Source organism: Propithecus coquereli, unplaced genomic scaffold (assembly GCF_000956105.1).
Source record: "Propithecus coquereli isolate 6110/MARCELLA unplaced genomic scaffold, Pcoq_1.0 Scaffold9, whole genome shotgun sequence".
NCBI lineage: Eukaryota > Metazoa > Chordata > Mammalia > Primates > Indriidae > Propithecus > Propithecus coquereli.
The window spans coordinates 7,054,090-7,070,337 of NW_012155284.1; the positions used below are offsets into that span (position 1 = coordinate 7,054,090).

The 16,248-nt window shown below is 36.0% G+C and overlaps 1 protein-coding gene across 2 annotated transcripts in view; it reads left to right on the forward strand.

The window, feature by feature from the left end:
* Positions 1 to 16,248, forward strand: part of COL4A3BP (collagen, type IV, alpha 3 (Goodpasture antigen) binding protein) — a 123,327-nt gene that overhangs the window by 43,999 nt on the left and 63,080 nt on the right. For both annotated transcript variants that reach the window (XM_012664578.1, XM_012664579.1), the window contains exon 3: positions 5,075 to 5,191. In XM_012664578.1, the coding sequence (XP_012520032.1) occupies positions 5,075 to 5,191 (117 nt within the window). The remainder of the gene's footprint in view (positions 1 to 5,074; positions 5,192 to 16,248) is intronic.

Consider the following 16,248-nt stretch of genomic DNA (forward strand, 5'->3'; position numbering starts at 1 on the left):
TGTAACAATGAGAATTTTAAAACGGAAAAGAATTATCTCTGAAATAAAAAACATTCACAGAATGGGATTTATAGCAGATAGAGCTGACAGAAAATAATCAGAATTTTGACTATAGATCAAAAGAAGTTATTTGTTCTTTACAACAGAGAGATTTTGGTTTTGTTTTTAACAGAACCTTAGGGATCTATAGGCTCAGTATTGTTAAGATAGTACATCTTCCCACATTAATCTATAGAAAATGTATGAAATCAGTGCAACCTGATACTAAAATGTTGCTGGAAATGTATATGTATATGAAAACTATCTAGACTAACCAAAGCAATTTTTAAAAAGAAGAGTAAAGTCTGAGCACTTACATTACCTGATTTCAAGACTGACTACTAAGAACGATAATTAAGACAGTGTGTTGGAGTAAGAATAGACATTTAGATCAGTTGAACAGAATAGAGTCTAGAAGTAAACTCAAGCAGGGATGTCTAGTAACTGGACTTTGATAGACCACTGGTGAGACTATAAAATGGTACAACTACTTTTGACATTTCCTTAAAGTTAAATATATACCTACTATATGACTTGGCCATACCAATAATAGGTCAAAAGAAATCAAGTTTTATGTTCATATAAAGACATGAATTTTCATAGCAAATTTATTCAGAATACCCAAAAACTAGAAACAGCAATCTATCAACAGGTGAATGAATAAGCAAAATATGTTATCCCCAGTATAATTCTGCTTAGCAATAAAAAGAATGCATTACTTTCTGGCTCAGGGTATCTCTGGAAAAAAGAAGAATAACAAACAAAAAAAAGAATGAATTACTGATAGGACAAAACATGGATGAATCTTAAAATTGTCATACTGAGCAAAAACAGGCACAAAAGCGTACATATTATTTGATTCCATTTACATAAAATTATTAAAAAGGCAAACTAATGTATAGTGAAAGAAACTAGGTCCTTGGTTTCTTGAAGCTGGTAGCAAAGGGAAGGAAACTTGCGCAGGGGAGCATGAGGATTTTTTTTGGAGGTGATGGAAATGATAACATTTCCAGCTCGATTGTGGCAATGATTTCATGGGTTATATACAAATGAAGAAACTTATTGAATTATATACTTTAAATTGATTGTTGTATGGTAATTATATCTCAATAAAGTTCATTAAAAATTTGGTTGGCTTTTTTTTTAAATTTATAGCTAAGTCTTCCTACACCCTGTCCACTGAGTTCAATCTTTTAGATAATCTTTCCATTCTACTTTTTCTCCCACTAAGAAAATGCTTTCTGAAGCCACCTATCATATTCCTCTAATCTAGACTTTTGGACTTTCTGCATTTTTGCTGGTATTTTACCTTATTATCTACCTGGGAAGTCCCTTTGCTTCTCTCCTGCGTTGCATTCTTCTTTGGCTCTCAATTGTCTCTTATCCCTCTTGATTACACCCTCATTTTGGTGAAGCTATCTTCCAATGCCGAAAGGTAGATTTTTCTTTATTTTCACAGTTTAGAACTTTCGTGCTGATAAAGCACCTGGGTGTGAAAACCTCAAATATCGTTACTATATGCCTTTTGTCTTGGATTACTTAAACTTTTCATAGAACGATCTTCCTTACAAGCAGAAGGAGAAAGTATGGGTTCTAGCCTTCTGGGTGCCGAGAAGGGGAGGGAGACCTCTAATATGAAGGCTTTCTTTATCTGCTTCCCTGTCCCCCTCTCCAGGCATAGCATCCTCTACTACCCTATGCTGTATAGGAATGTCTGATTTAATCTCTCCAGGGGGTGAAGAGTGGGGCCTCTAATATTATTGCATGGTGGTAGGTGGATAGCCACAATACTTTGTATATGTATGCCTCTTTTGTTCCTATAAGGTTATTTTGGTAGATAGTAGATATAAATGCCATGTATTCATTTTACATTTTGAAATATATTTTATCCTTAACAATAAATGTTGACATGATAAAGTGTGAAGCCCACCTTTTTATAGATAGCTTTCTTCTGAAGCATGCATTCTCTGGAGTAGTGACACTTGGTTCTTGGAGGAATGAAATCTTAGGTAGTACAATGTTTTATGGCCTCCCAAAATTCTGTCAAACAAAATCATATTCCTTAGTATTTCATTTCTGGAGGGTAGAGTGTTATATTGCAAAATGCTTGAGAAACATTGTTCTATATAGCACTTCCTTTATTCATGAAATCAACTAACTTCATAGAATATATCTTTGTACTGATCTTTTCATGTCTCTTTTTCCTGGGCATAGTATGTCTTTCTGTTACATTTGTTATATTCTCATCTTTGAAAACAGCAGTTAATGTATTTGCTTTATCTCCTTTGTCTTCCTATTATAATATTTCTTTTATTTTGTGCTTTTTTCAAATCTGTTTACCATGCCCATGACTTTTTTAGCCTAGTTTGCTTTTTATTCCTGCTTCTGATATGGTTTTCAACGCTATTTCTTTTTTCTTACCTTTGTTAGCTTACTTTTCATCACCTGTTGCCTTAACACTTCTTTAACATTTTTTTCCCCCTTAGGTCACGTCTTATATCTACCATCTCTCCAAGTTTTTTTAAGCTAGTTTTGGCCTTCATCACATGTTTGTTTCTTTCTAATAATTACCTGTCAGTGCCAAGACTTGGGTGAGACCCATGAGGGGCTTGCCTCAATTACAAAATTTAAACAAGCATTAAAAAACTAAGTATTCAAGATAAATATTTTATTGCAGTATTTTTAAATGAAATTAATACATAATGAATAAAATATCAACATTTTAAGTAAATACAGGATCAGTTGTCTTTGAATGAAGCAATCTATATGTTATGTTTGGGAACATGTGTGTGTGCGCACACGTGTGTGTGTGTGTGTGTGTATAATAAGATGGTGTGAGCTTTATAATCTTCACTTCAATTTATTCTCTTAATCACATCCTTTTAACCAAATCTGTCATTTCCTTTGCCTTGAGACTTGGCTTCTGTCATTTTTTTACTTTGTTAGGATTTAAGACTTCTGTGTTGTTCACAGATTTTCTGTATCACTTGACAGTTGGTGCTTCTCTCTTCTATGCCACCTATTTTTCAGATTGTTGATGGTAGAAAAGGCTCCCTTGTGTGCAAAGAAAAGTATTTGCTAGAAAAAATAGAAAATTATGGATTATATGTGTTACTTCCTTTTATTTTTCTAGAGCTTTAGTGAGTATATTGAACACAATACAAAATATAAAGCATATTCAGGAATAGTGGCTGGAAATATATTGAGAATGATCATGGAGCAAAAGTTTAATACATTGACTGCCACACTAGAAAAAAAATTTTTTTCCTTGGGACCACAATGTTTCATTGTGAAAATAGAATAAAAACTTCGAAAACAAAACAGTACTTTCTAATTTAATGAAAAATTTGTTATTTTTTATTGTTTTCTGTGTATGAGTTATATACAACTTGAAAAATAGTTCTTGTGCTCCCAAGGTGAAGAGACGTAAGTTACATATGCTTCACAAGGTCCCAGCCTCAAAACTAGCATGAGTTAAATGTAACTCACATGGAAGTATCCCAAGAATGGAAAAACAAGCAACACATGTACTCACCCATCAAATTGATATTAACTGATCAACACTTAAGTGCATATATAGTAATAACATTAATCAGGTGTCAGGCAAATGGGACAGGGGAAAAGGGGGATGGGTATATACACACCTAATGGGTGCGATGCGCACCGTCTGGGGGATGGACACGCTTGAAGCTCTGACTCGGGTGGGATAAGGGCAATATACATAACCTAAACATTTGTACCCCCATAATATGCTGAAATAAAAAAAAATACAACTCACATGGCAGTTGATATGTTAAAAACCTCTGGGCTACTCATCACCTACTTTAGTTTGCTTGGTTCTTCAGATAGTACATATGTTTCATTTCCTCCAAGAAGCTATTCTTAATAACTAGATTTCTGAAGATTTCTGAATATTTAGTATTTAGTTAAATTTATGATCATTATTTTCTTTATGAATGTTAAACATCTTTTATGTCTTTCCGTATTCATAATTAAACTTGTATCCTTTAGCCAGTCAGAATGATGATTTCTTGTCTTAATCCTAAAAGAGAAATTGTTTCATAGGCTGAAGAGCACTATGGAGTTACTTTACATTATTTTTGCTAAATAAACTGACAAAGAGATCAAAGATTGATGTTAAAAGTGTAAGAGAATAAACACTAAAGTACAAGATGTAGATTCTGTTCAGCAAATTTTATTGTTACATTGATCAGAGAGGATCATTTCCCCTCCAAGGCTAAGATTGGAGTAGAAATTGATAGACTGTTCTATCTGGAAAAGAGATGGTAAATGTGATGTGATCTTGTCATATTTGAATTCATTTATTAGAGGAAAAACAAGGATATAAAACATTTCATTTTATATATTTTTATGAAGATTCAAAAGCACTAAATCAAAAAGTTGACATTTTCACTAGATGTTTACACTTTGGTGCAGAGAGTTTCCTCTAGCTATCTCACATAGGCCTTATGTAATACTCATTTTAGTTTTGCTTTTCACTGGAAGCCTTCCTGCCTGTAACTATCAAAGACATGAATAAGCCTAGAAGTTAATTTTAGATACTTGAAGGGAAATGTTAATGTTATTTTATCAAGAATATTTTGTTTATCAAATCTAATGAAACTATTCACACTGGGAATTTACTTTTGAATAGTGGGGCAAGGAAAAAGTAGTAAATGTCTTTCCTAAAACTTATTTTGGCCTTTTAAAAAATTATTCTTTTGGTGGTATTCTTACTAGTTAAGCTAATTCAAAGCCTTTGATAAAAAATATTAGCTTTGTCTTTTTGAGATAGATGTTTGTAGTTTCTGTGTCAACTTATTTGTAGGAATAGTGAATGAAAGTTGGGTTTGGTAACTACGCCCTTGTTCTCTCTTATCTGAGACATCTTCAGAGAAGTTATTTGAGTAGGAAAATAAAAAATAGCAAGTATCCCACCAGCATAGGATGAGTCTGTTTATGTTTTGCCTGTGGGTTATAACACTTCTAAGAATATAATTAGCTTTTCTTTTGATTTTCTACCTTTTCTCCACAGCCTCATGATTTTGATGAATGTCGATTTGATATTAGTGTAAATGATAGCGTTTGGTATCTTCGTGCTCAGGATCCAGATCATCGACAGCAGTGGATAGATGCCATTGAACAGCACAAGGTAAGATCTCTAATGTTTACCTGTCCATGGGAGACTAGGCGAAAGATCGGTCATTTAAAAAAATCTTAACCTGTAGCATGTATTACTGAAAAATTGAACATTATTTGATTGGTAAAGATTAAAGCAGTACATATATAAATTTTTGAATTAGTTTTATTTCTAAAATTTGAGTTGCACTAAGGGCATTTGCTATGGTAAATATTTTTGATAAATATTTGCTATGATAAATATTTTTCATTATTAATTGAAACAAAAATATACCTTTTTTTATAAAATATATCTTGATTTTTATATTTAGGATTTGCTTCCTAATACCTTTTTTATGATCTAGGTAAAAGGATTTTTGAAATAACATTGGGTTGTAAAACCCTAATGTTTAAAGCTTCCATGTTAATTTTTTGTAGTCATTTATAACCATTTGGGTAAATTCTTAGTACAAACATTTTAAATCATTTAATCTTTGTAAATGTGAGGCTGTCTAATGATAAACCTACAGAAAATCTTTCTGATATAAATGTGTAAGCCACATTCCTATAATTTAAAGCTGGTCTTGGACTTCTGCTGTTAATAAGTGGTGAATAAACTAAAGAAATACATTAATAAATCTGCATTATTAGCTAATTCAGTAATACTGTGATAAAACAAAGAATAAGGAAAATTATAAATTTACCATACCATTTTTTTTTTTTTTTTTTTTTTTTTTTGAGACAGAGTCTCACTCTTTTGCCCAGGCTAGAGTGAGTGCTGTGGTGTCAGCCTAGCTCACAGCAACCTCAGACTCCTGGGCTCGAGCAATCCTTCTGCCTCAGCCTCCCGAGTAGCTGGGACTACAGGCATGTGCCACCATGCCCGGCTAATTTTTTTCTATATATTTTTAGTTGTCCGAGTAATTTCTTTCTATTTTTAGTAGAGACGGGGTCTCGCTCTTGCTCAGGCTGGTTTCGAACTCCTGAGCTCAAATAATCTACCCACCTCGGCCTTCCAGAGTGCTAGGATTACAGGCGTGAGCCACCGCACCCGGCCTCACCATACCATTCCTGAGTGTGACTTAAGAGAACTTTGTGCTTGTTCACATACTTGTCTGTACTTGTTCATTTGTGTTTCACAAAGTTGTAGTTGAAACACCTGTTTTGGTTGTTTTTAACAGGCACAAAACACACACACACACACGCGCGCACAAAACCAGTCTGGCTTGGGATTCCACAAGTGCATTCTTCTTGATATGTCAGGTGTTAGCTTTTCTTTCTTGGTTTATTCATCATGAGATTTTTCCCAGCCTAAAGAAAACTCACTACAATTTAATGCCTTTCTTTTCCTCTCTGTTTTGTCCTTAGTACTGTATGTTTAAACTTTATAACTAAGTGTTTAAAACATTTTCTGAGTCTTAGTTATCTTGGTATTATTAGTTCAGAAAAGAGTCTAAATATGGGGAAAAATTTTTCTGTTATTCTATTATTTAAAAGAAAGATGAGCTAGTAGTATTTCAGAATCTCAATACTTTGGTGCCAGGCCAACCTGGATTCAAACACTGTAGCCCCTGCTATGTATGACATGTGTGACCTTGGGCATGCTAATTAACCTCTTAGTGTTTTTTTCTCAGCTGGCAAGGGTAGCACTTCTGTTCAAAGTTTTAGTAAGGAATAAATGAGATATTAATAATATGTGTAAAGTTACTGCCCAGAGTGATTGATATATTTCCCCATTTATGGCATAGTGGGAAAAGCAAGGGCTTTGGAATCACAACTAAATGCAGTAAATTATACCAGGTTGTTTCTGGATGAAGACTTCTATATTCAGTGAAAGTAGCTAAATGTACATATAAGGAAAATGGCCTATTTCATGTTATTTAATAAGGGCCAGCCCTCTCAGTAATCATAGAAGATGTTATTAAGTAGAACTAATTTCTATATGTTTAACTGAGATGACTTTTTAAAGGATTAATCAGTAATTATTTAGATTACAGGGCTAGATTTTTCTGTTTGTTTTCTTTTAATTTTGACTTTTTTTTTTAATTTCAGAATATTATGAGGGTACAAAAAATTTGGTAACATATAATGCCTTTGCCTTGTCTAAGCCAGAGCTACAAGCATGCCCATCCCCCATACAGTGTACTCCTTTTACCCGTCAGTTGTGAGTTTACCCAACCCCACCACCCCGCTCCCACCTGCCTGGCACCTAATGAATACTACTTCCATGTGAGCACCTAAGTGTTGATCAGTTAGTACCAATTTGATGGTGAGTACATGTGGTGCTTGTTTTTCCATTCTTGTGATACTTCACTTCGAAGGATGGGCTCTAACTCTGCCCAGGATAATATAAGAGGTGCTAGTTCACCATTGTTTTTTATGGTTGAGTAGTTTTCCATGGTATACATATACCACATTTTATTAATCCACTCATGTACTGATGGGCACTTGGGTTGTTTCCACATCTTTGCAATTGTGAATTGTGCTGCCATAAACATTCGAGTACAGATGTCTTTATTGTAAAGTGTCTTTTTTTCCTTTGGGTAGATGCCTAGTAGAGGAATTGCTGGATCAAATGGTATTTCTATTTTTAGTTCTTTGAGCTATGTCCAAATTTCTTTCCACAGAGGTACTAATTTGCAGTGCAGTGCCCCAAGTGGCGTAAGAGTATTCCAGTCTCTCCCCATCCATGCCAGCATTTGTTGTTTTGTGTTTTTTTGATAGAGGCCAATCTCACCGGGGTTAGGTGATACCTCATTGTGGTTTCGATTTGTATTTCCCTGATGATTAGAGATGTTGAGCACTTTTTTATATGTTTGCTGGCCATTATTCTGTCTTCTTTTGAGAAGTTTCTATTCATTTCCTTTGCCCATTTATTGATGGAGTGGTTTGATTTTTTTCTTGTTAATTTTCTTAAGCTTTATATAGATTCTTGTATCAGCCCTTTATCTGATGTGTAGCATGCAAATGTTTTCTCCCATTCTGTAGGTTGTCTATTCGCTCTAATGATAGTTTCCTTGGCTGTGCAGAAGCTTTTTAATTTGATCAGGTCTCTTTTATTATTTTTGTTGCTGCTGTGATTTCTTTGGAGGTCATTTTCATAAATTCTTTGTCTAGACTGATGTCTATAAGAGTTTCCCTAATATTTTCTTCTAGAATTCTTAAGGTTTCATGCCTTAGGTTTAAGTCTGTTATCCATCTTGAATTGATTTTTGTGAGAGGTAAGAGGTGTGGATCCAGTTTCGGTCTTCTGCATGTAGCTATCCAGTTTTCCCAGCACCATTTATTGAAAAGAGATTCTTTTCCCCAGTGTATATTTTTGTCTGCTTTGTCAAAGATTAGATGACAATATGAGGATGGTCCTGTTCCAAAGGTCTATGTCTCTGTTCTTGTTTTCTGTTCTTGTACCATGCTGTTTTGGTTACTATAGCCTTGTAGTAAAGCTTGAAGTCTGGTAGACTGATGCCTCCCAATTTGTTCTTTTTGCTTAAGATTGCTTTGGCTATACGAGGTCTTCTCTGGTTCCATGCAAAGTGTAGAATTATTTTTTCTAGATCTGCAAAGAATGATGATGGTATTTTGATAGGGATTGCATTAATTCTGTAGATGACTTTAGGTAGTATGGGCATTTTAACAATCTTGATTCTACCAATCCCATGAGCATGGTAGGGTTTTCCATCTGTTTACATCTTCCACAGTTTCTTTTCTCAGTGTTACATAGTTCTCCCAATATAGGTCTCTCACCTCCTTAGTTAAATATATTCCTAAATATTTAATTTTCTTTAATGCTCTTGCAAAAGGTGTTGAGTCTTCGATTTGATTTTCGCCTGTTATCGGCGTATATGAATGCCACTGATTTGTGTGCATAAATGTATCCTGAGACTTTATTGAATTCATTTATCAGCTCCAAGAGTCTCTTGGTTGAATCCTTGGGATTTTCTAGATATAATACCATCAGCAAACAGTGAAAGTTTGACTCTTCTGCCGCCATTTAGACACTGTTAATTCTCCACTCTTGTCTGATTCCTCTGGCAAGGACTTCCAGCACTATGTTGAATAGAAGTGGAGTTAGTGGGCAGCCTTGTCTGGTTCCAGTTCTAAGTGGGAATGCTTTCAATTTTTCCCTGTTTAGTATAATATTGTCTGTGGGCTTATCATATATGACTTCAATAATTTTGAGCCAAAAGTTGGTTTTTTGAAAAAATAAACAAAATTCACAGCTAGATTGACAAGAACTAGAAAGGAAAGGACTCTAATAAACTCAATTAGAAATGAAAAAGGAGAGGTCACAACAGATATCACAGAAATAAAACATCTTTGAATATTATAAAAATCTCTATGCCCAAAAACTACAAAATGTGGAGGAAATGGACAAATTCTTAGAAATACACAACCTCCCTAGGCTCAATCAGGAAGAAATAGAATTCCTCAACAGACCAATATCAAGAACAGAAATTGAAGCAGCAATAAAATATCTTTTAATAAAAAATGTCCAGGACCAGATGAGTTCACCCCTGAATTTTACCAAACTTACAAAGAAGAGCTCTTACCTATATTACAGAAATTATTCCACAACATTGAGAAGGATGGAATCCTCCCCAACTCATTCTATGAAGCCAGTAGTATCATCTTGATACCAAAGCCAGGAAAGGACACAACAAAAAAAACAACAGACCAATATCCCTTATGAATATAGATGCAAAAGTTCTCAACAAAATCTTAGCAAACCGAATTCAACAGCATATCAAAAAAATAATTCGTCATGACCAGGTGAGCTTTATCCCAGAGATGCAGGGATGGTTCAACATACACAAATCTGTAAACGTAATACACCATATAAATAAAAGCAAGAACAAAGACCATATGATTCTCTCAAGAGACGCAGAAAAAGTATTTCACAAAATCCAGCACACTTTTATGATAAAAACTCTTAACAAAATAGGCATAGATGGGTCATACCTCACATATTTTTCTGTTTTACTTAAGCATATTTTATTTTGCTCACTTTCCTCAAGTCCAACCAGAACTCCTTTGCAGGGTTCCCATTTTTTATTTTTTCCTTGAGTGAAGATGAATGCATGAAGCATACATTTTTCTTCTATATTGTTGATTTCTTTGTATCTTTAAACAATGGGTAGATATAATCTTTGGATCTCTTTCCAGCAGTGGGACTTAAGCTGAGATAACAGATTTTTGGTGGTTTTAAGTTCTTGGAAAAAAATTCAACTGCAGGGTTGCAAATACATTGTACAAACTTTTCCTTTATTTCTAAAGATAATTTATTCCTAGAAAAGGAGAAATATACTGTACGGAAGTAAAATGTGTATGTCAATTAAGCAGCATATCAGTGAATAGAATGGAATATGAATTCTAAAAATAATTTTTAGTTATTAAAATAACATATAGGGAGAAATTTCAAATGCTGTCACCAATCAGCAAAGTTTTCATTTTTTTCCTCCAGAGACCAGATACAGTGAGATGTTTCCCGATTCATTCTTCATTATCATTAAGGAGTATCATTAAGGAGTATTGACTGTAGAACTTAAATTGAGTAATTTTATTATTGAAGCATGCAGTCTTGATATTCAAAATTAATATCAAATTATTGAGGCATGATGATGATGATAGAAGCTACCACTTACTGTGAGGATCACCAAGTAGTAATTATTATTGTAGGTGCTTTATGTGCTTTATTTTCCCCCTACTATCCTGAGAGATAAGGTAAGTATTGTTTTACAGAAGAGGAAACTGAGGTTTAGATTAAAATGAACTTGCCTGAGACTATGCTATCTTTTAGTTCATGATTTCTTAGGATTCTCTTTTGTATTAGGTTTTTTTTGTTTTGTTTTGTCAGTTACCATTGGTAAACTCTGATTGTTTGAAAACAATTCCCATGAGCTCATCTCCTGCAAATTAGAGTATATCATCTGAGTTCTGCTACCATACATATGTAAAATTAATATGAACTCATTTTTCTGCCCATGGATTGCCAAAAAGGGCAGTACATTTTATTGGTTAGTGTTTCAGTATTGTATTCTGAAGTCTGGCAGATAGGTATTTGAATCCTGCCACTACTATATACTAGCAATGTTACTTTGGAAAGTTACTTAAAGGAGAAAAGATGACAGTTTGCAGTATGTGTTACCACTTCCCCACCTCCAAACAAAAAACAAGCAAGCAAAATAACCTAGTCATGGTAAACCAAGAGTGTTGTACTTTACAGTTGACCTGGGCTGCCATCATTCCAGCTCATTCAGTTCAATTCACAGTTATTTCCTCAGTATACCACCTGCCCTTAGGATGGCTGGACAGGACACTTGAAACAATAGACCTGTCTTTTTCTGTTCTGATGTCATTGGATGGGCCTTGATTGCCTTTTCTTGCTGCTGGACTTCTGTAGGGCTTCCCTGACAGGTTTTAGTAATTTTCAACATCTAAAAGAAAAGCTTGGGGGTTTCTGTTCCTTCTTTCCCGGGAGGCCCTTATGCTCATTCTTATAAGTTCCATGTATTGATCTGTTTTGCACATGCATGTGCATGTTCTTTCTCTTTCTCTGTGTCTGTCTTTCGCTCTCACACATACACACACACACACACACACACACACACACACACACACGCTCGAACAATAGGAGTTCTATTTTATAATGGTGGTGATAGCTAACATTTTTCAGCGTTAATTTGTGCCACATATGCTGATAAACACTTTATATACTTTATCTTATTTTATCCTCACATACATATGAGATTAGCATCATAATCCTAATTTTACAGATAGGGAAATTGAGGCACAGAGTGGTTAAGTAACTTGTCTAATATCAAATAGCTAAGTAGTGAAGGAATCAGCATTCAGACCTAGATCTATCTGACTTGAATCCAGGGCTTTTTTCCAGCAAGCACTTCTGCTATCCTATTTATGTATTTATCTGAATTATATTTTGTTGAATTAAAACTTCTTGAATCATAATACTCTTATTTTTTATACGTTCTTCATATCTATAGTGTTTATTTTAGGCTACAGCTCCTTAAAGGCTCAGACATATTCTAATTAAACTTCTTTGTAGGAATCAGCCAAGCATTGGGCATGTAAATTTTTCAGTTAAAATCATTTACAATACTGTAAAACAGATTTTATGGGAGAAATCTGTGATATTTGAAGGCTTTTTTTCTTCCCTTTAATCTTGATGGTTGGTGTTAGAATAATTCCTGACATAAATACAGTAGGGGTCTGTACTCTCCTTCTAGCTGGATGTTTGGCCTCTCCAAATTTCATGTTGAAATTTGATCTCCAGTGTTGGAGGTGGGGCCTGGTGGGAGGTGTTTGGGTCATGAGGGTCGATCCCTCATGAATGGCTTGGTGCCCTCCCCATAGTAATGAGTGAGTTCTCACACTGTTAGTTCTCAGGAGAGCTGGTTGTCTAAAAGAGCCTGGCATCTCTCCTCTCTTTCTTTTGCCATGTGACATGCCTGTTCCCCCTTCACCTTCTACCTTGATTGTAAGCTCCCTGAAGCCCTCACTAGAAGCAGACGCTGGTGCCATGCTTCTTGTACAGTCTGCAGAACTGTGAGCCAAATAAACCTCTTTTCTTTATAAACTACCCAGCTCCAGTTATTGCCTTTATTGCAACACAAAATAGATGAACACGCTACCTTTGCTGTTTTTGTTCTCCTGGGCATTCATTCCAAAATAACTTGTGCACTATAGGAAAAGTTTTAATGAGATGACTCTATGATTTAAATTTTCTCAATATATTAGAAATTGAATAATTTAGTGTGACATTAGCAGTAGCCCCTATAAAAGAAATGTATTCCCAAGATCATTCTAAAATTCAAAATTCTATTTCAATTTAAATATTAAATATTGAAAAGGAGCATATGTATGCGAAACCAGTAATTTTATTTGGAAATAGTATGCTGGCTTTATTGTGCGGAGTCCATTAATATTCTGAATTTCTCCTTATGATTTTGGTACAACATTCAATAATTTTTAAAGATAGAGTTTTGTTTTGTTTTCAATCTCTTAGCCATTTTCCATGTTGTCTTGAGGTGAATCGAATGAGACAGTGTTTGCGAAAATTCTTTTAAAACTAAAAGCTGAATAGCTGAGCTTGGTGGCATATGCCTGTAGTTCCAGCTACTTGGGAGGCTGAGGTAGGAGAATTATTTGAGCCCAGAAGTTCAAGGTTATGGTGAGCTATGATTGTGCCACTGCACTCCAGCCTGGGCAACAGAGCAAGACCCTGTCTGGGTTGCAGGGAAGACCTAAAAGCTATATGAATGTAAAATTAAGATGGTGGTTTTTATTTGGATTAAGCAAACATCTTTTCTAGTAAAGATGTGCCTGTGTATTATCAAAGGGCCTCAGTGAGCGTTTTCTGCATATAATTAATCAAAGGAATATGATAAGCCATCTTTTGATGCTATTATTTTAAAATATTGGCCTGGCGCAGTAGCTCATGCCTATAATCCTAGCACTCTGGAAGACAAAGGCAGGAGCGTTGCTTGAGGTCAGGAGTTTGAGACCAGCCTGAGCGAAAGCGAGACCCCCATTTCTACAAAAATTAGAAAAACTAGCTGGGTACGGTGACATGTACCTGTAGTCCCAGCTACTCGGGAGGCTGAGGCAGGAGGATCGCTTGAGGCCAGGAGTTTGAGGTTGCAGTGAGCTGTGGTGACACCACTGCACTCTAGCTAGGGTGACAGAACAATACTCTGTCTCAAAATAATAATAAAAAGAAAAAGATTACTCCTAGAATCTTCTACAATTAGAGTACATGTGATTTTGATTAAATGCAGTTTCTGCTTATTATGAAAGAAACGTACCTCCTCCTCAACCCCTCAACTCCTCCAAAAACTAACAGAAGGCTTTCCTGGCACTAGCAGATATAAAAATATCATCTTGAAAAAGTTAAGTTTCTTGGCTGACAGAGTTTTAGGTAACCATGACATTCAAGTCCTTTATTTCCATGAGGAAGCAGCCCTAGTAGATCCCGAAATTTTGGTGGTCATGGGCCACACAGACTTTCCCCACATTGTGGAAATTATCCAAGACATAGAAGTCATAGGAAAATAAACAGGGAGGAAGAATCCAAGTGGTAATTTTTATAGATGTTGATTTTCTGTAGTGGGAATCTACAAGCAGTTGTTTTGTAATTTAATATTTGTGGATTTGTTCTTATTCCTTTGTGAATGCCTAATTCATGTTTGAGGCACCATTGAATACTTTCAAAAGAAAGGTTTATTCTCAACCTGAGAAGTTTAGGGATTTCTATCCGAGGAAATGGTGAGGAAAACAATTTTTGAAAGGAACTTACACATTTTACTTAAAATGGTTGTGAAAAAAATTTTTATCAAAAGAATTCCATAGTTAAGCTACCTATATGATGCCCAAGACTCACTTTAGAGATCTTTTAAAAATTGCGTTGCTGTTTGTCATAATGAAATTTCCCCATGCTGTCTCAGCGGCACAATAATAACACTTTAATGAGTTACCATTATTTGACACCTTGATTTCTGATAATCACTGGGACAGCTGGGATTCTGCTGTCTTGGGGTAAGCTTGATTTTGCTTTTTACCCTAATTTTAGGAGTAATTTCTGCTTATTTGGCACCTTGATTTCTCTTGTCTTAAATTTGACATATGCTTAGGAAACTTTTAAAATAACTAGATGAAAGAAATTGCCTGTTAATTCTTTTTTTTTTTTTCCCCCGAGACAGAGTCTCGCTCTGTTGCTTGGGCTAGAGTGCCGTGGCGTCAGCCTAGCTCATGGCAACCTCAAACTCCTGAGCTCAAGCAATCCTACTGCCTCAGCCTCCCGAGTAGCTGGGACTACAGGCATGTGCCACCATGCCCAGCTAAGTTTTTCTACATATATTTTTAGTTGTCCAGCTAATTTCTTTCTATTTTTAGTAGAGACGGGGTCTCACTCTTGCTCAGGCTCATCTGGAACTCCTGACCTCGAGCTATCCTCCCACCTTGGCCTCTTGGAGTGCTAGGATTACAGGCGTGAGCCACCACGCCTGGCCCTGTTAATTCTTAATAGTGTTTTGTTTTTGTTTGTTTGTTTTTTAAATTTAATTTTATTTTTTTGAGACAAAGTCTTGCTCTGTTGCCTGGGCTAGAGTGCCATGGCATCAGCCTGGCTCACAGCAACCTCAAACTCCTAGGCTAAAGCAATCCTCCTGCCTCAGCCTCCCGAGTAGCTGGGACTGCAGCCACCTGCCACCATGCCTGGCTGATTTTTTCTATTTTTAGTAGAGACGGGGGTCCCGCTCTTGCTCAGGCTGGTCTGGAACTCCTGAGCTCAAGCGATCCTTCCACCTTGGCCTCCCAGAGTGCTAGGATTGTAGTTGTGAGCCACCGCACCTGGCCTGTTTTTGTTGTTTTTTTTTTTGTTGTTGTTGCTGTTTTTAAGAGAGTCTTTCTCTGTCACCCAAGCTGGAGTGCGGTGGCCCAATCATAGCTCACTGCAGCCTCAAACTCTGGTATCTGTTAAGAAAATTAACAGATTTTAACTGTTAACAGCCTCAAACCTGTTTATTTTCCTATGACTTCTATGTCTTGGATAATTTCCACAATGTGGGGAAAATCTGTATGGCCCATGACCACCAAAATTTCGGGATCTACTAGGGCTGCTCCCTTATGGAAATAAAGGACTTGAATGTCATGGTTACCTAAAACTCTGTCAGTCAAGAAACTTAACTTTTTCAAGATGATATTTTTATATCTGCTAGTGCCAGGAAAGCCTTCCTGTTAGTTTTTGGAGGAGTTGAGGGGCTGAGGAGGAGGTGCATGTTTATTTGTGATCCTCCCACCTCATTCTCCTGAGTAGCTGAGACTACAGGTACATGCCACCACACCCAGCTGATTTTATTTTTTTGTAGAGATGAGATCTTGCCATATTGCCCAGGCTAATCTCAAACTCCTGTCCTCAAGTGATCTTCCCACCTTGGCCTCCCAAAGTGCTGGGATTACAGGTGTGACCCACCATGCCTGGCCCAATAGTTTTTAAATATCAAGGTCATATAAAGTCATATTGTGGCCGGGCGCGGTGGCTCACGCCTGTAATCCTAGCTCTCTGGGAGGCCGAGG